This window comes from Melanostigma gelatinosum (assembly GCF_949748355.1).
Source record: "Melanostigma gelatinosum genome assembly, chromosome: 13".
Classification (NCBI taxonomy): Eukaryota; Metazoa; Chordata; class Actinopteri; order Perciformes; family Zoarcidae; genus Melanostigma; species Melanostigma gelatinosum.
The window spans coordinates 10,766,028-10,785,322 of NC_136646.1; the positions used below are offsets into that span (position 1 = coordinate 10,766,028).

Genomic DNA, 19,295 nt, shown 5'->3' on the forward strand with positions numbered 1-19,295 from the left:
TAGTCCATCCACGAGCCAGCTGCAAACTTCCACCCTGGCCCTTTACCGAACACAGGGTTTCTAGCCCTGAGTGTGGTCTGTCAGGCACCTCTTCCTGCGTACACAATAGATCCTACCTACTCACGCTCTTCTCTGCCATCCCGACACAACTTGTTTTCATTCTTTATATCACTCCTCCCTTATTTGACACTATGATATACATGATTGTGGGAACAATAACCGTGCCATCTTCAGTAACGGTACAAAGAACCAAGTGGTGCCTGGCAGATTGTACTCCGTTATTGCCCTCAGCAGCTTCATTAAAGAATAAAAACGCAACAGCTATAACCATGTAGCTACACAATCAAATAGATAAATAAATACATACATACATCTGTAAATGGATCAATTCAATTCAACAAATTATTTTTTACATTAAATGGGTCAAACCAAGTTTCCATATACAACTACATTAATAACTATAATTAATTATTGGCAATTAATTTACGTTTTCTTTTGATTGAATGTGATCTTTTTACATCAGGACATGTGTGTGCTGACTAAAACCTTCTGCACATACAACAACAATAAACCCTGGTTTACTGCAAGACTCAGGCAGCTTCGTTGGGCTAAGGAGGAAGCCTACAGAAGTGGGGACAGGATCCTGTACAACCAGGCCAGGAACACACTGACGAGGGAGATCAGGGTAGCAAAGAGGAGCTACACTGAAAACCTGGAAAAAATGTTTTCAGTCAACGACCCCTTGTCAGTGTGGAGAGGCCTGCAAGTACTCACAAACTACAGGAGTGGACTTCAGCTCAGCGTTCAACAGCATCATCCCAGCAATACTCCAACCCAAACTCTCCCAGCTCACTGTGCCAGCCTCCACCTGTCAGTGGATCACTAACTTCCTGACTGATAGGACGCAGCAGGTGAGGCTGGGAAAAATCACATCCAGCACTGGCGCCCCCCAGGGATGTGTGCTCTCCCCACTGCTCTTCTCCCTCTACACCAACGACTGCACCTCAGAGGACCCGTCTGTTAAACTCCTGAAGTTCGCAGACGACACAACGGCCATCGGCCTCATCAGGGACGGTGATGAGTCTGCGTACAGGCGGGAGGTTGAACAGCTGGTCCTCTGGTGTGGTCAAAACAACCTGGAGCTGAACAAGCTCAAAACTGTGGAGATAACAGTGGACTTCAGGAGGAGCCCCCAACACTGCCCCCCCCCCCCTCACCATACTCAACAACACTGTCTGCTGTGGAGACCTTAAGTTTCTGGCTTGCTATAACCCAGAGATCCTTGAATCTCACAACACCGCCTTTCTTCTGACATCTCACATGACGATGTATTTTCAACCGTGTTCGGGGTAATACTTCTGATGTTGTTGAAATGTCCTTGTAACATATTTTGCAATATAGTGTGATTAATGTACAATCAAAAGAGTGGAATGTAATGGTAAAAAAATTATTAATAACGACTATATGTCCTTGCTGTGAACCCGAAACTGGTTGAAACTATGCAGTAATGAGGAACTTGTGGTTGAAATGTCTCATCTTACCTTGAATATAACGAAACTGTGGAAGGTCAGCTACATACAACAGATAAGCCATCGTGGGTGCGGCTCCCTTGAGAGATAACCTCTTGCTGTATATATAAAGGAGCTTGTGTGATACATACTTTGAAGCACAGTCTACTGAATACGTAGCTGTGGTATTCTCTTCCCTCTTGCAAGCGAATAAACAGACAACGACAACTTTGAATCTTCAGAAGACTATTATTGATTTGTGAACAAAACTCTCCTCTCCCGTAGAAATCTTCCATCACAGATCCACAATCTCCCAGGACCTGAAGTGGGTCCCCAACATCGACACCATCAGAAAAAAGGCCCAGCAGAGGTTGTGCTTCCTGCGCCAGCTCAGGAAGTTCAACCTGCCTCAGGTACTGCTGATTCTTTTCTACTCCACCATCATCCAGTCTGTTCTCTGCTCCCCCATCACTGTGTGGTTTGGATCGGCCACCAAACAGAACAGACACAGACTACAATGGATTGTCAGGTCTGCAGAAAGAATCATTGGTTCCAGCCTGCCCCCTATCCTGGACTTGTACACCTCCAGATTCAGGAAACGGGCAGGAAAGATCACTGCAGACCCTTCACACCAGGGGTCTCAAACTCCCGGCCCGCCACGTCATTTTATGTGGCCCGCGAATCCGCCAGCACTAAAAAAATAAAAAAATAAAAAATATATATATTGTTTTTAAGTTAGACTTGATAATAAAAATATCCCCATAGTCGAAATTATGAGATAGAAAGTCGAAGTTATGAGATAGAAAGTCAAAACTATGATAGAAAGACATAATGATGAGATACTTAAACACAGAAGCAGCTCTTTGGCTGGTTACTGTACATTTGAAATGGAAATGTATTGTGAGAACATTGAAGACTACTTTAAACGTGGCTTTAAAAACACATGAAATACTTCATGTCGGATTGTGCAAACGCACCCTTGAAAGGATTTTAAGCTTTGAACAAAGTTATTGTAATAACTTGTGTTTGATATTTGTCTTTGCTATTTTCTTTAATAGTTTGATCTTTGATAGAGTAATGTGGGTTTCTTAACCATCAATTAAAAGGATTTAAGTTATAATCACAGAAATGTGCTTAAATATATGTTTACATTTATATAACTGCATGTACAATATTTTTACACTTGAATAAACAATAATCAAATGCAGAGACAGTTATTTACCAATATGTTAGGAGTAGTTACATTTACACAGTCTTACATTTACAACCGGCCCTTTGAGGCCGACCGTGATGCTGATGTGGCCCGGAGTGAAAATGAGTTTGAGACCCTTGCTTCACACCATGGACACAAGCTGTTCCAACTCCTCCCCTCTGGTAGGCGCTACAGGGCTCTGCACGCCAAAACCACTAGACACAGGAACAGCTTCTTTCCACTGGCCGTCACTCTGATGAACAATTAACAAATAATATGACATATTGCATCTTCATTTGCACGATTATCACCTTTCTGCACTAATATCCCGAATCCATTGTTATTGTTCTTTATGCTCATATATATTCTTTGATATATATGTATATTGTACATAGTACTTCAATGTTAAATGTGTATGCTTAGTTTCTCTGTTCTACTTTGTTGTCTTTAATGTCCTTGTTTTATATTTCTCTTGTTTATTGTATGTATGTACGATGGGAAGCAATGTGTAACCGGAGTCAAATTCCATGTATGAAAACGCATACATGGCCAATAAAGCTGATTCTGATTCTGATCTTTGCCTCAACAATATTCCCCACAGACTGGATTCAGAAGTGAATGTGAACGCATCCAGCAGCGTTGTAACTCCAATAGAACTACAAGTCCCTTGTCTCCCAGCGCTGTGGTCGTCAGGTAACTAACGTGCTGGGTTCGGTTTTGAACGCAAAGAGCGAGCGGGAGTGTGTGACAGGACTGGATTCAATCAGTACAGCTGTGTTGCGGTAATGGGGACATCACTTTCTACTATAACTATGGGTTAAAGTCTCTGTAATAACTAACGGTGACCGGAGGAGTCTCACTAATAGTGACTTTAACGTTAGTCAGCGGTTTTCAGATGGCCGACTCACGGACAGGCCGAGTAAGAGCCACGCTCTGTCCCGCGTAACGTGCGAGCTAGCTGACAAGAACAAATCCGTTTTATAATCCTGCAACCGCCGGACTACGTGTGTTAATTATCTAGCAAGCACGTGATATCTTATTAAACCGACGGTTGTCAACATACCAGCTCCAATGGCATCACACCGTTATGGCATACCGTTAGCTGCACTCGGCTAAAGCTAGCTGCCTGCTGTGTACAGGGGGAAATCCACCCCAAAACAACATTCAACTCTTGTGAATGTAACTCGTGTCTGCGTGTATAAAACCATGCGGCTGTATTCACGTGTTGAAGGAACAAGGAAGGAGCTTAAACTCGTGTTTTTAGTTTATTTGGACAGGGAATTAGCGTTAGTGGCTGACTTCAAGAAGATATCTCCTTTCAATGTTACCAGAAAACACTGACAGTTAAATTATACACGAGGAGCTCCAGGATTTGTCTCCTATCTTCTGATTACAACTTTACCGTCTGTATATTATTCAACGCACGAGATATGTTCCAATCCATAAATTAAATTTGACCTGCAGTGTATTTACTGCAAATGTAAATACTGTTTTAGGGTGGATTGTCCCACAGCGAAAACAACGCTTTCAGTAGATGTTTAGTAGAAAGGTGGACTTAGCTTTCCAGAATAATCGAAGCAGTTAAAACCAAAATGTCCATACATTCCTATCTAATAGTCCTGTATGTTTGGATTTTGATTGACTTGCTATATGTGGTCTGTGTTTTGATTCCTAGTTGGTAATGAGTGCAGAGGAAACCAACTGTGTCACTGGACACCAGGGTTATCATGATGCAGAATAAAAAATGAATAATGTTTGTTCCCCAGGTGTCCCGATGGCTACAGATATTGTTGAGCAGTTGACCAACTCTCTGGCTAAGACTGGAGTAGTGGAAGTAGAGCTGAGCTACAAAGGCCAGGGAAGAAAGCTCGATGATGCCCAATCAGGTGAGTGTCAGACATCACTGTGCCAGAAGCTCTGCCTGTTATTGCTTTGCCACTCTAAAGTCTTGGTTTTCATGATTTTTTTTCATCACATCGTCTTAACGCCTCTATTCCTCACTCTGATCCCGTTCTCCAGTGGAGGAGATGGTTAAGGAGATCCAGGACTTTGATGATTTGCAGGCTCTGAGGTTGGAGGGAAACACTATAGGGGTGGAGGCAGCAAAGGCCATCGCCAAGGCCCTAGAGACAAAGAGCAAGTTCAAGGTTTGGAGTGTTTCTCCTTGACCTTTCTGATCATTCTCAGTTTCAGTCATCGCCGTAACCAGGAAATGTTTGGTATTTGTACTTGATAAACATAAACTGGTCTTGAAACAATGACATAAATCATTAATGAATTGTTGGCAGATTATTTTTCTCTGAACTTTTGTTTTCTATATAATATAGTGAATATATTCAAGTTGATCGCTCAGCTGACACTGTTTCTTCTTTCTCTCTCTCTTTCAGCGCTGTTATTGGAGTGACATGTTCACGGGGCGCCTGCGCTCTGAGATCCCACCTGCCTTGGTAATGCACTTCTTCCTTAACGTCATCGACCTCGTTGCAAGTTTAGGCTTCCAGTCAGAGCGTGTTGACATACTGCATACTCACCCTGACATTTCATCTCGTCTCTTTCTCCCCTTGTGTTGCAGAATGCACTGGGTGACGCTCTGATGCTGGCCGGTGCCAGGCTCACTGTTTTAGACCTCAGTGACAACGCCTTTGGACCGGATGGGGTGAAGGGCATCGAGAGGTTGCTCAAGAGCACGGCCTGCTACACGCTGCTGGAGTTGCGGCTCAACAACTGTGGCATGGGCATCGGAGGGGGCAAGGTAAGTCATGAGGACACTTGTACAGTCCACTGCAATCCACTGTTTTGCTAAAAGTCTATTTTTATGATGCATAAAATGATCTTTGACTGATGAAAGGAGTTGAAGATTAAGTCAAAAGCTGAGGAAGTGTTTCGTTGTGAGAGAGATGTCTGTCAAGGTTTTGGATTCATTGATAGTAGCTGGAATGAAAAGAGAATTTTGGCTGTAGAAATGTCTAACGATTCATATCTGCGTTCATGGACTCCTCAGATCTTGGCCGCTTCTTTGATCCAGTGCCATAAAAAATCCAGTGCGGAGGGCGCCCCCCTCGGCCTGAAGGTGTTTGTTGCCGGGAGGAACCGCCTGGAGAACGATGGAGCCACCGCCCTCGCTCAAGCCTTCCAGGTACAGGACTAACAACCCCCGCTTTGCATGATTGAATACAAATAAAGTGCAGGTCATGTTGTTATTCAAACACTTGACCACACTTATTCTAAGCTGGGAGAGTTGGTTATTGTAGACAAACTGCTGTAGTTTACTGTGGCTGTGTTTTTGTGTTCTCAGTTGATGGGCAGCCTGGAGGAGGTCAACATGCCTCAGAATGGCATCAATCACCCTGGTGTGACGGCTCTGGCCAAAGCCATGCAGCACAACGCCGGCCTCCGCATCCTCAACCTCAACGACAACACCTTCACCGAGAAGGGGGCTATCGCCATGGCTCAGGTACAAAGACATCGGTATCAGGACTGTTGGCAATTGAGTGGACAGTTGCTCAGAGTGAAATGGGAAAATGATTAACCGTTTGCTGTCAGCCCGCTTTATTCATTCCAAAGTCAGTGTTCACACTGGATAACTATGTTTAGCAGGTTTTTCAAGAGATTCTGTATACAAGAGGTAGTAACAGGCCTCACGTTTAAAATATACTGTCGATTCCTACGTACAGTTGGTAATTATCTGTAATAATTCTTACACCGGTGATCGCCTGTAGTTTGAAGCTTTCCTAGGTCAGTACATTATTTACCATATTCAGTTATAATTTGTACCTTTTACCAAGGAATTCACAATGTAGCTTTCTTTTAAAAAAGTCATCCACCAATTTGTCCGTCACCATCAGTTTGACTACAGTTCTACTGATGACTCTCTTTCCAGACTTCGAGGCTTTAGCAAATAATATCTGCGTTCTTCACAGGCGCTCAAACACCTACGCAGCATCCAGGTGATAAACTTTGGAGACTGTCTGGTGCGGCCAGCGGGAGCCATAGCTATCGCAGAAACGGTGTCGGAGGGACTACCAATCCTCAAGGTGAGTGAGTAGAACACTGCTGACCCCCCTGAGCTGAGCTGTCAGTCACTACTTCATGTCTATCCTCATTCTTTTCTTTATTTCTTAGCTTTGGTTTGACACTTTTCTTCCTGACTGAGTAAATAGTGTGTTTACAGGAACTCAATCTGTCATTTGGCGAGATCACAGAGGAGGCCGCTCTGGCTGTGGCACAAGCAGTGAAGAACAGAGACCAGCTGGAGAAACTGGATCTAAATGGTAAAAACATGCAAAGAGAAAACTCTGCTCTTCACACATCTACATTTGAAGTTTTTTTTTTGTTGTATTTTTAACTTTACAAAAATCTACTTAAATGTTTTTCAATTAAATGTTTTAGAAGAGTAGGTGACTTTCATTTGTCGAGATGATATTTTTCTTTTTGTTTAATTTAGCCTCCCTGACTTAAGCTGTTTATATTGCTTTGATTTCCAGGTAACAGTCTAGGAGCGGATGGCTGCAAAGCTCTGAAAGACGCCATGGAAGCCATGAACATTGGCGATCTTCTAGGATCGCTCAGGTAATCACGTCGTACATCAGCTCCTGTGGTCTATTTATAGAAATCCACAAATCCTTTCCCTGTACCTGTCTATCTTGTTGTGGGTCATGAGGGCCAATAGGTCATGTCTGAGTTTTTATTCCTGCTTTACCGTCACATCAGCGCCTGACAAAGTGATGCAAACTGCCCCACAGGGACTTTGCACATGATTTAGTTGAATATCACGATCATTCAAAAAAAGATGCTTTTCATCCCAAAATCCTCACTAACGTGCTTTTTAATTTGTCTCAGTGACGACGAGGGCGAGCCAGAAGATGATGACGACGAGGACGACGACGAGGAAGATGACGAGGACGACGACGAGGATGTGGATGAGGAGGAAATAGAGGAGGAAGAGGAAGAAGAGGAGGAAGAGGAAAGCAATGACAACAAGGTCAGATAAAAGTGTGGTGATGATGTGTGGCATCAAAGCAAAGGTTGACCAAATAACATGAAATCAATCACAAATCCAAGTGTAAACTCTTTACACCATTATTTAATCTGCGTCTGTCTGCATTGAAGAGTTGACATGAAGTCTAAAGGCCTCACTAGCTGCTGTTGTGTGTACGTGTTTGTTCGTTCGGTGTTGTGGTTGAGTTGACTTTCTTACCCCCCCCCCCCCCCTTCTCACAGATGTCCACCCCTGCATCAGCATCCCGGCCGCCAGACGTCGCCTCCTTCCTCAGCTTTCCGTCTCCAGACAAGCTGCTCAAGCTGGGGGCCAAGAGAGCGATGCTGATCGAGCAGCAGGTAAACACACGAGTACTTGCACACATGCACTCCAGCCTGAGTTTTTTATCTGTTAATGAGAGGTACTAAATGCTGAAAGAAATGTCTTTGAGGTAAATGTTTCTGCCTTTCTCCGTGTCTAGGTGGATGTGTCGGATGCTACAAAAACAGCTGAAGCCTTCCTCAAGATCGCATCCGTGTACAAGGAGGACAATAATGATGTTAAGAACGCCGTGTTGGACAGCGTAGGTGAGACACTTATCTGCATCAGTTGATCTCACCGTTGTTGTTGTTGTACATGCTCTTGCTGAGAGAAGTGCTGAACTTGACGAGGAACCTCGTAGCATTACAAATGAATTCATGCCTTTCGGTGTCTCGCAGTTATTTTGTGTTTTTTATATATTTATTTATTTTGAAGTACTACCAGCCTGTTTCATCAAATGAGCTCAGAATTCCTTTCACTCTCCAATTGAACAAGACGAAAACATTTTTAATTGCTGAATTGCATTGTGGTCTGTTGAAGCATCTTCTTTTTTAACTACTTTTTATCTCGACCTCAAAGTGCTGAGAGATGCTACCGTAGTTAGGTTGTTTTGCACAGTTTAATTAAAACAGTTTTTAATGCTTCACTTGATCCATTGAGAGTCACTAACAAGTGACTAACAAGTGACACGTTTTCTGTTGTGTTTTGTTGACTGTGTTAGAATATATGTTTGTAATAGACAGTAATACATTTTTCCTTACAGATGCCCTTCTGAGGAAAGCTTTTGCCACTCCGTCTTTCCAAGGCTACAACTTTGTGTCATCTTTGTTGGTGCTGCTTGGACTTCTCAAGGTGTGTTTGATCTGTTTGCCAAGGCACAGACATGTGTATCTCTTTAGAAGCCTTTTGTTTCCTCTACATGTCTCTTCTCTGCTTATCTCACTTTTGTTTTCTCACTCCTCTCTCCATTGTTTTGAACACTCCTCTCTCCATTGTTCTGTTTTCTCGTCCTCACCCTCCGTCCCGTCCTCTTGGCTGCCCAGAGTGAGGACAAGGTGAAGCCTGTGCTCGTGGTTCCCGGCCACCTCAACGCCTTGGAGCACGTTGTTCGACAGGACTACTTCCCCAAAGACAACGTGGCCGTGCTGCAGGCCTTCCTGTCCCGGTAAGGGCGTGACAGAATGAGCCAATCAGCAGGCAGCTTCCAGGTACAAAATACCACGATTACCGTCCTCTGTCTTCAGGAGTGAAGCACATGATGAATGTTTTTACACTTTGGTGCGCGTAGCGACGGTGGTGGACACTCTCTGGTGATTGCTCATTGATGTGTTGGAATGGGTTTGTTATTTCTGTTGTTTTGCTAACTCTTCACTTTCATTGGGCTAACATTTACCTTTCTGCCTCTATGACATACATGAAGGATTCATGGGGATTTATCCTTGAAGTTATAATCCTTAAGATTTAAACCCTAGCGTTCCCCACAACTAAAAACTGAACATTTTATGAAAATGATAAAGATTCAAATTTGGATGATAATGCTGGTTTTCATTAATAATTCATTTTTTTTCTCATTGTCAATCCCATGAAAAGACTTGCGTTTCTTAATACTTTCTGACTTCACTAGCCTCTCGGTGCCAGACCAGTTTTGTTTTTAAACGCATCACAAATGTATCGTTTCCTTTTTGTTTTATAAGAAAGTTTCCTTTGAAAGCTGGACTTGTGTTTTTAGCCGCAGCTTAATATACATTTGGAGCTCCAGTGCATGTTCACAGCAACAGAACAGTATATGTGGCATTGACTCAAACTACAGGGCCTGTGGTCGTTATAACAAAGGAACATGTGCAGCAGTGTGGCTCACTAGTGTGTTTCTGGACAACAATAGCTTCAGCTACACACACAATACTAGTTATATGAGAGGATCAACTCTTTGCTGGTTTTGGTGTGTCATGGGATTTGTTGACAATCTGAGAAATACCAGAAAGATATTAAGTTAATGGATAAATTAAACAATTTATTTTAAGTGTGTATACACTTCATCCTCTAACTGTCTGTTATCCTTCACAGAAACAACAAGGCTCTGGAGTCATGTGGCAATGCCAGAAACAGCCTCCAGTCAACACTGCAGAGAGTCAGATCTGAGGGCTGAGTACTGTGGATACACACACACACACACACTGACTGAACTTTGACTGATCACTGATGGACCTTTGGAAACCAGCACACATGAGCTCAAAACAAGCTAATAAAGCTGAGCAGCACTGGAGAAGAACAGACTCACCGACTCCTCTGCATCACCGCTCTCCTTCACAGGTTCAGCAACAACCCTCTTACTGGACTCTGGACTGGACTTGGATGCTTTGTGTTTTGAAGTAGACGGTGCTCTTATGGTGTGGAGTAACTGAAGTGCTTTGTGTACACAGAACAGCACTGACAACTTCTTCGTCTTCTCTGTATTCTGGTGAATCAGACCTTATTCCCCTCATAAATTAAGATGTGTGTGTCCTGGTTAGACACACCCGACTGACTGACGCACAGATTACACTTTGGTGTAAACTAGAACATCTCTGACCAGAAACATTCTGGGCTCGGAAGTTTCAGCTTTTGCACATTTAATTTTATATTTCATATATGCCTTTTACTATTCTGTTGTTTTATAGTCAATGTTTATTGAATTTGATAATATGGTCAAACATTGCCGTTATTAAAATATCTATTGACGATAAATATGATGAAATAAAGACTGTAAAGTACAATAGAACAATCAGAAAGGATGAAATATGTTTAAATGTATTTCCTGCCTTTAAATGCGGCACAGGGTGCAACGTTTGGGGATTTGTGTTGCAAAAATAAAGCTGGTTTGAGTGTTTGATGTCTTTCACCGTCTTTGCATCTTAACTGCATAGAAGTTTTATTAAAGAAATAAATATAAGCGTTGAAGTTACTATCATAAGAACATACAAGTTCATGAAAACTGAGCAACACAACGGCTTTGAGCTTCTATTACAACTTTAGAAATAGATCGATTGTATCGCTGCTCATTTTCTGGATGAAACTGATTTTCGGTTTCTCTACATATTTTGTTTCCTGTTGAGATTTGTTTTGTCACTGGAGGGTTAAAGAAATCCTGATGTTACAAACCAAGAATAGTCAGTTTATCTCTCACATATATCAACATGTGCTCAATCCCACCAACAAATACAGTTGCTCACTGTGTTTCAGACAGAAATTGTAAAGCCGAGGTGTTAATTTGCTTTGTGGGGGCTCAGGGGTCAGGGGTCATCGTGAAGGAATTTACCAGGGCCTTGTTTGTTAGCCTGCTGGACCGCTGACAGTACGGACACACTCAGAGTAGAATAAGAAAGTCAGCGGCAGCTCACCGAAGCCTTAACTGGCAGCAGATTCACATTCAAACTGCCTTCAGTTCATGTTACCAAGCGGGCAGTGAGGACGTTCTGCTTGAAGGTAAGACCGGTTGTTTTCTTCAGTTTGTTTATGTCCGATTTTGGATCTTCTTGAAACATTTTTTCAGCTGATGAGCTGACTTTTGTGATGGTTCTCGTGCAGACAACCAACAATAATTTGTTTTTGTATTTATTTAATATTTTAGAAATAGGAAAACATGATTACATTTTAACATTGCTTATGTGTTCCAATGGAAAAAGCCAAATAAGTAGTGAAGTAGTAGACTGAATACATTAGCATCCATTAAAAGTCTCTTTGGTTCTCTAAGCACTTGACACTGGATGGAGTTTTGACGACAGCTTTTAAATACATTTTTTTTTATCATGTTTTACCGCCACAGATGCGTTTCTACTCGGCTGCGGCCTTCTTGCTGGTTTTAGGGCTGAGTTCACCAGCTGAAGCGGGCAAATGTCCCAGAGTGTGCAGCTGTGACGGCTCCAAACTCACGGTCACCTGCGTTGGCAAGAACTTAACGGAGATTCCCCCGACGATAGATGAGGTGAGGAATTCTGCCTCACTTTCACTTCACACAAGTGTTTGAGGAAGAAACACTGACTGGCAGCTGTGCTTTGCTGCATTTTAGATGTTTCTTAAATGTGAATCTATATTTATCGAAAAGGAATCAGTCAAATGCACTATGTACAGCGACAGCAGCAAGAAGGAGATACGTGTCTTGCTCAAGGGCTCAATAGTACTGTTCTTATCGGCCCTGTCCTTTAATTGTGCATCACCTCTGCCTCGGACACATCCTCTGTTCTGTTCGATCCTCCTCACAGATTACACTGAAGCTCGACCTGAGGAACAACAACCTGCAGGTGCTGTCCAGGGGGGCGTTCATCCTCACGCCCTACCTCACCCACATCAACCTGCAGCGCTGCAGCATCAACAAGGTGAAAGAGGGCGCTTTCCGGACTCTGGGCCGCCTGGTTTCCCTGAACCTGGCCTACAACAAAATTGACATCCTTTATCAGGTAAGAGGAGAGCGCATGCCGGCAACACTGAAGGGTCTGAGTTGTTATTTTTCACATTTGGTTTTAAACTTTCGACATACTTATGCTCTGACCCGACCGTTGCAGGAGTCCTTTGACGGCCTCTCGTCCCTGAAGGAGCTGCACCTGCACCATAACCGCGTGGAGGAGATCCAGCCTGGAGCCTTCACACAGCTCGGCTTCCTCAACATGTTGGCCCTCACCCACAACCAGCTGGTTTACATCCCCAACATGGCCTTCCAGGTACTCACACTTATAGGATTATAGGCTTTTTCATCACAATGAATGGTTATGTTTGGCTACATGATCACACAGCAGTCTGACTCCTCCTCCAGGGCCTGCACAACATCAAATGGCTTCGTCTCAGCCATAACTCCCTGAACAACTTGGCCCCTGAGGCCTTCGCCGGGCTGTTCACCCTCAGCCGCCTCAGCCTGGACCACAACGAGCTGCAGTTCTTCCCCACCCAGACCATGACCAGGTGGGACCTTCTGAAGGATTATTGCAGGCATTAAATAATAAACGTTATTTCAACATTCTAATGGAAAACAGTGTTTATGACTTCTGAGCAGACTATAAGGAAGAAATTACGCAGCTTTTTGCTCTGGGCCAAAAATGCGTCATAACTAGGGTCAAAGGGTTATTGGTTCTTTAACTTTTCTCCCTTTGTAGACATTTTAGAAATACTACATAATGAAACATCAAAGGGCAGTAAATGTGTCACTTTTTACTTTACTCTTCCTCTCCTTGTGAAGACTTCCTGAGGTCACGCGCCTGGACATGAGCCACAACCCCATGACCTACCTCGGGGAAGAATCCGTGTCCGTGGCCAAGCTCACACACCTCTACCTCGACCACATGTCCCTTCAGGACCTGTCGGATCAGGCTCTGTCCCGCGCCCCCCTCCTCTCCCACTTGGACCTCAGCCACAATCAGCTTCGCTACCTGGAGCCCCTCTCCGGCCCCAAGGAGCTGGCCAGCCTCAACCTGACAGGTACAACTGACATTAGGGCATGGAGGATTAGGACATGCCATATTTCATCTTCAATACATCCCGATCGTCTCTCATTTTTCTTCAAGGCAACCCAGTGTACTGTAACTGCTTCATGCGGCCCCTGAGGGTGTGGGCGGGTGTCCGTGGCGTGAAGCTGCTGGGAGCCTGCGCCGGACCACCTCACCTCTCAGACGAGCCGCTGCAGGCCGTGGCTCCTCTGGACCTGCGCTGCCGCAGCAGAGGGGAGACGCTGACGGACGAGTTTGAGAAGGACGATGAGAGCGCGGGAAGCCTCCCGCCCACAGACAAGCCCAAGCAGAAAGTCAAGTGTCCAGTGAACTGTGACTGTGATGTGAGTGTTTGACAGTGCGCCTCCAACAATGGCTGCTTTGCTTTGCTCTGTACGTGCAGTGTGTGCTAGAAGTCAGATTTAGATTTAAATTGAGTTACTAGAAACTCACTGTACTCTACCCGCCCAACACCAAACTGCAGAAAGACTAATTTAGCAACTTGGTGCTGAAAATAGAGCCATTAAGCAACCAAGTAAACATCGGAATACTTTGTGCTCCGCTGTTCATGAGATGTATTGTTGTTAATATTCCATTCTGAATTTAAACCCTCCCCAGATTGCATCCCAGCACGCCACATGTGAGGGTCGGGGTCACACCAAAGTCCCACGAGGCTTCTCCAGTAAGACGCAGCTGCTTGACCTCCGCAGCAACCACTTCCACGACCTTCCTGCCAACAGCTTCCCAGGGACCGGCCAAGTTGTCTCTCTTCACCTGGAGTTCTGCAAGATCCACGGAATCGAAGGCGGAGCCTTTCGGGGAATGAAAAAGCTGTTTTATTTGTATCTCTCTGACAACGAGCTCACATCCTTGGACCCCGGAGCCTTTGCTGGAGCCCCCGAGCTCACATACCTTCACCTGGAAGGGAACCGACTGGTACAGTTCCCCGGATCAGGTGAGTGGTTGGTCAAGTCAAGTGTGGCTGGATGTAAATAACAGCAGGGGACATATGTGTGTAAAAACACAGAGGAAACAAAAAATCAATGCTATTTTCTGTCTCTTTCTGTCTCCTGTAGCCCTGGCGCTCTTACCGAGTCTGTTTGTGTTACACCTGGAGCGAAATGCCATCTCCAAACTAGAGCCCGCTGGTTTGCTGTCCTCAGTAGCCCCCAACCTCCGGGAACTTTACCTGACCAACAACACCATAACTGCTATTGCCAAGGGGGCTCTGGACTCGGCTTTCCTAGGTACACTTCACCTGGATTCAAATCAGCTGACCGAGGTGCCCACCCGCGCTCTGTCCGAGGCCCCTAACCTGGAGGAGATCAACCTGTCCCACAATTCAATTCGCTGGGTGGGACCAAACGCATTCAAGCCCATATCCCAAAGTCTGAAGAGGCTTTACATGGATCAGATGGGCATAGAGAAGGTGCGAGAGACCTATTTTTTGCCAAAATGACAGCAGTTGATTTAATCTTAAGTGCCCTTTGCATCATAAACTTTCTCTCACTTCAAATTTCTGTCATGTTATTATGAATTGTAGAAATATGTGGAGGTTGTGGCTGCGATTTCACCAACAAGTTGCTGAAAGGACTCTTTGAGGCATGGATTTTGAGTGAATGCTTATGGCTTTTTTTGCAAATCAGGACTTAATGGTGATCAGTTTTTTAAATTGTACCCCCGTCCAGATGTCCAGGGACGCTCTGGCTGGGCTGGGCCCAGGGCTGAGGGCTCTGACTGTGAGAGGGAACCAGCTGGAGGAGCTTCCTGACCTGAGCCCACTCACCGGCCTTGAGGTGGTCGACCTGCAGGACAACCCCCTGATGTGTGACTGTCCTCTGCTGCCGCTACGCAGGTCAGTGCAGACTTTCTCTGGAAGAAGCGTTTTTGCTTTTTATTATACAGCAGGGTCGCACAGTTGGTCGTGAGATTGTGACCTTGCACCACTGCTGGTGAAGTGTTCTTGAGCAAAACATTAAATCACAATAAACTAGCTTAGCCAGAGGAAAGAGAAAATCAAGCGACAGCTGCTACAGGGATCAAGGACGCATAATCAATTTGCCTCAATTGTTATTAAAAGCTAAATTATTGACAATAATGATGTCACTGTCTGTGTCTCCCTCCGTCTCTGTCTCTCAGGTGGATGGAGAATGTAAGTTTGGACGTGACCGCCACCTGCGGTCACCCTCCCGAGATCAGAGGTCAGAAGGTCAGGGATGTCAATGTGTTCACATCCTGTCCAGAAAGCCGCTCTCCTCCAGATGAGAAGGTTGTTGCGGCCTCCAGACCTCCAAAAGTGAAGAAACCCAAAACCAGCCTCTTGAAGACCCATCGGGTCAAAGCTAGGCCACCAAAGCCTAAAGCTAAACTCCTCAAACCAACCAAGAATAAGCCTCAGAGGAAACCTGGGGCACCAAAAGTCACCAAGAACAAGAAACTGTAATAAATAATACAACAAATTTAAAGTGTTGAGATGTTTTTTTTAAATTAAAGTGCTTGGGATTACAGCTCTGCGAGAAGTTTACATGCACTATATACTATCCGAGCATAATCAACACAGTAAAGCAAACTAAATAAAATAAAAGACAGAAGGACCCAGCCTATTGCCTTCCCATTACAGACAAATAAAAAACATAACCACAACTTCAACACACTCAACATTGTCCTATTTAGCTCAGACTGCCATCTAAAAAAACACAAAAATGAATGAATGATGGATAGTAAATAAAGTAATATGAGCCAGTGAAGGTGATAACAGGCAATGTTTGTGTTTTTTGTCAAACTGAGCGCAACAGTTAAATAGGACCTTCATACACTACCAGCCACAATCATGCCTTCTGTATTGATATGAAACCTGCATTACATGTGTGTGGGCATTGGGTTCTGCCTGTACTACCCTTCAGAAGAAAATATGACTGTATATGTTATTATACCTAAAGAAGATGAACGTGTATATATTCTGATCGACAGACAGGGTTCTATGGTGTAATGGTTAGCACTCTGGACTCTGAATCCAGCGATCCGAGTTCAAATCTCGGTAGAACCTGAGTTCGGTTATTTTTTATGCACTGTTTAATTCATAATATGGTAATGACAAAGCATTCATTAGTTTTAAACAACACAACAATAGCAGCGCCACTCCAAAACTGCCACATCGTGACACAAAATAAAATATAATCCCAGTTTAACACGCTAATACGCCAACGGAAATTGCAGTTTGTCTTCCGGTTTATTTGCTCATCACGCGGAATTTATCTTTTCAAGATGGCTGCAGCTATGGATGTTGATACGCCTAGCGGCACAAATAGCGGCGCTAGCAAGAAGCGATTTGAAGTTAAGAAGGTATGATTGAATGAAGTAACTCTGGGTCGTTGTTGAAAGAAATTGTAAACGTTAATCTGCCAGTCGCTACAAATGACTGTTTACTCAGCTCACTGATACTGTGAGCTTTGTAGCGCTAAATCACTCTGCCGTTAGAGAAGGAGCTAGCTGTTAGCTGCTAGCTGTTAGCCTGCCTCAAACGGCATGAATTTGCACTTCCTTTTGGAAGAATAGCAAAACATTTATTTGAACTGTCAACCAACTGTCGTCTAGTCTTAATCATGTCGTGACTACAAAAACAGAAAAGCCGTCCCAATGTTAACGTTAAATCTTACGTAAATTAAAAAAATTAAGCTCTTAATTCTGCGAGCTAATTTATCGTAACGTTAGCTAATCTGCATTTCCGGTAGAGCGGTAACCCTCACAAAGAGTAAAAACCTGCAGTTATAATGCGTTCATGATGCACTTCAGAAGTAATATCGGGCTAACGTTAGATGGCAAACCTAAAAAAAGTTGTGGTTGAAATGTGTGCGTAACGCGACATTCTAATGAGCTGGCGTTAGCAGCTAACGGTACCATGAGTAGCATTAACGTTTGAAGAACATTTTGTCAAGCCCGCTTTAAGCATACGTTCATCAACAAGCTAGCTAAAATGGTTGCTGCTGTTTAGTTAACGTAAACTATATCAGTATTGTCTATAGTCATGACTCAATATCAGACAGGGTATTATGACGGTGTCGCAGTTGCAATGTTGCAACTCATATTTCACAGTCAAATTATTAAGTTTATTTTTGGTGAGCATGAAGCAGAGTGTTGATGCTATGTTGTTTTCATTAAACTACATCTGGCTCAACATTTTTAACACAAACAGAAATAAGCCAATAGGAAGCTATATTCTGTTCTTAGAAGCTGTCATCACATCTCTACATCACTGTCAACAAGACAACCTGCAGTGACGGTCTGGTACCGTTTGTTTGTGATTTCCCACCAGTGGAATGCTGTGGCGCTGTGGGCCTGGGACATTGTGGTGGATAACTGTGCTATCTGTCGGAACCACATCATGGATCTCTGTGAGTTAACTTTCACACACTTTTGGACTCGCTCCCTTGATACATATTTAAATATTAAAAGACTCGGTCAGGAGCCGTGAAGAGTGCACATCAACAACAAGTTATTCAGCTCTAATTACCATTCATCATCAGAGGTGTCGGCCTGATTTGTGAAATTGCATTGTTGACACGTTTCTCCGTCCCTCATCAGGTATAGAGTGCCAGGCCAACCAAGCTTCTGCAACCTCTGAGGAGTGCACTGTAGCCTGGGGTGTCTGCAATGTGAGTACCCTCCTCCGACATGTGTCACTGGTCAGGTCTATTAGGGCTCCAATGCTAAATGGTTCCCTAAGACTGCTTTTGAAGGTCTCTGGGGTATCCCACACTTTCATTACAATCATGTATTACAGTAAAAGTAAACTAATTTAGACCATAAGTTATGTTTATGAGGTCCAGTTGTGAATTTCACTTTAATAACTTACCCATAGTTCATAAACCTAAACAAATTTAAATGGTCTCCAAGTATTTGCAGTCTGTATTAATGATGAAAGTACATTCAATACATTTTACTGTTCAAGTGACATCTTCCCACTGTAATGTCATACCAAATACAGGCCGGTGTCTCACCTGTATTTACTAACATTACTGATGTAAACAACAAAGAGGAGAATTGCCAGCAAATAATTCAAAGTTACCAGTATTATTTATTTGGGAAATTGGATATTAAAGGATGTTAACTGTTACATTGAACTGCTGCCCAGACCTGTCTGTGCCCATCAGTACAGTGCATATATATTGTGTATTTCTACCCTGTTTGGTTTTCTCTTACCCAGCATGCCTTCCACTTCCACTGTATTTCCCGCTGGCTGAAAACCAGACAGGTGTGCCCTCTGGACAACAGGGAGTGGGAGTTTCAGAAGTGAGTATCATTTGTTTTTTTTTTACTCATTCATAGCCTTTGACAATGTAAGGTTATGAATATTTCTTAAAGTGAACATCTGTATTGACAGTGCGTCCTCATGTTTTGTTTTTTTACAGATACGGACACTAGTTGTATTATTGCTGACCTTTTCCTGCGCTCCTACAAGCATCACCTGTACTACTTCTGTTCCCTCCTGCTTGTAAGAAGTTATTTTACGCCCACGTCTTTGTTTTGGTATGTTCTAAGTACAAAAATAAACATGAATGTTGTCACAAAACAGGTCTCGTATTACTTAGTAGGGGTTTAACGGTTCAGTGTGGGTTTGTGAAGCAAAAACATGGTTTAACATTTGCTTCGGTTGTACGCAAAGACTCATTTGGGACTCATGTAATATTTAAACTACATTTTGGTGGACAACAAGCTGCACACAGGAGTTTGCGTGGTCGGATCAGCTTTGACGCAGTGATTCAGGGCTTCTTGAGAGCCGGGACCCATCATGTTTGTAGAGCAGTAATCCTCCGGCTGAAAGACCGATGACCTGTGCAGATTAG

The 19,295-nt window shown here is 43.7% G+C and overlaps 3 protein-coding genes across 5 annotated transcripts; all 3 read left to right on the plus strand.

The window, feature by feature from the left end:
* The first annotated feature begins 3,391 nt into the window (after window positions 1–3,391).
* On the plus strand, window positions 3,392–10,865 carry LOC306786552 (ran GTPase-activating protein 1-like). Of its 2 annotated transcripts, none has more exons than XM_079281356.1 (16): window positions 3,392–3,482; window positions 4,467–4,586; window positions 4,720–4,847; window positions 5,088–5,147; window positions 5,273–5,452; window positions 5,702–5,836; window positions 5,996–6,154; window positions 6,621–6,734; window positions 6,872–6,971; window positions 7,185–7,269; window positions 7,540–7,681; window positions 7,921–8,037; window positions 8,160–8,265; window positions 8,763–8,851; window positions 9,043–9,207; window positions 10,064–10,865. In XM_079281356.1, exons 2-15 carry the CDS (start codon window positions 4,475–4,477, stop codon window positions 9,166–9,168), a joined length of 1,653 nt encoding a protein of 550 aa, XP_079137482.1. In that variant the 5' UTR covers window positions 3,392–3,482; window positions 4,467–4,474; the 3' UTR covers window positions 9,169–9,207; window positions 10,064–10,865. The 2 variants fall into 2 exon arrangements, with proteins under 2 accessions (XP_079137482.1, XP_079137481.1); XM_079281355.1 differs by having other exon boundaries at window positions 9,043–9,164.
* A 936-nt stretch (window positions 10,866–11,801) lies between these two features.
* Window positions 11,802–15,895, plus strand: LOC306787375 (chondroadherin-like protein; the record flags this gene model as incomplete). The annotated part of the gene is made up of 10 exons (XM_079282494.1): window positions 11,802–11,960; window positions 12,238–12,432; window positions 12,538–12,693; window positions 12,786–12,931; window positions 13,206–13,444; window positions 13,531–13,802; window positions 14,071–14,407; window positions 14,529–14,881; window positions 15,141–15,307; window positions 15,592–15,895. The coding sequence occupies 10 exons, from the start codon at window positions 11,802–11,804 to the stop codon at window positions 15,893–15,895; spliced, it is 2,328 nt and encodes a 775-aa protein (XP_079138620.1).
* Window positions 15,896–16,689: 794 nt separating this feature from the next.
* On the plus strand, window positions 16,690–19,021 carry rbx1 (ring-box 1, E3 ubiquitin protein ligase; the record flags this gene model as incomplete). 2 transcript variants are annotated; one of them, XM_079282737.1, is made up of 5 exons in its annotated part: window positions 16,690–16,794; window positions 17,765–17,843; window positions 18,034–18,104; window positions 18,656–18,741; window positions 18,861–19,021. In XM_079282737.1, the coding sequence occupies exons 1-5, from the start codon at window positions 16,717–16,719 to the stop codon at window positions 18,871–18,873; spliced, it is 327 nt and encodes a 108-aa protein (XP_079138863.1). In that variant the 5' UTR covers window positions 16,690–16,716. The 2 variants fall into 2 exon arrangements, with proteins under 2 accessions (XP_079138863.1, XP_079138864.1); XM_079282738.1 differs by lacking the exon at window positions 18,861–19,021 and having other exon boundaries at window positions 18,656–18,745.
* Window positions 19,022–19,295: the final 274 nt, after the last annotated feature.

Excerpts from the sequence above, each read along its gene's own strand:
- LOC306786552 (XM_079281355.1), top strand. The coding sequence starts at position 4,475 with ATGGCTACAGATATTGTTGAGCAGTTGACCAACTCTCTGGCTAAGACT. Across the intron at positions 4,848-5,087 it reads AGACAAAGAGCAAGTTCAAG|CGCTGTTATTGGAGTGACAT; the intron begins GTTTGGAGTGTT and ends TCTCTCTTTCAG. Across the intron at positions 6,155-6,620 it reads GGGCTATCGCCATGGCTCAG|GCGCTCAAACACCTACGCAG; the intron begins GTACAAAGACAT and ends CGTTCTTCACAG.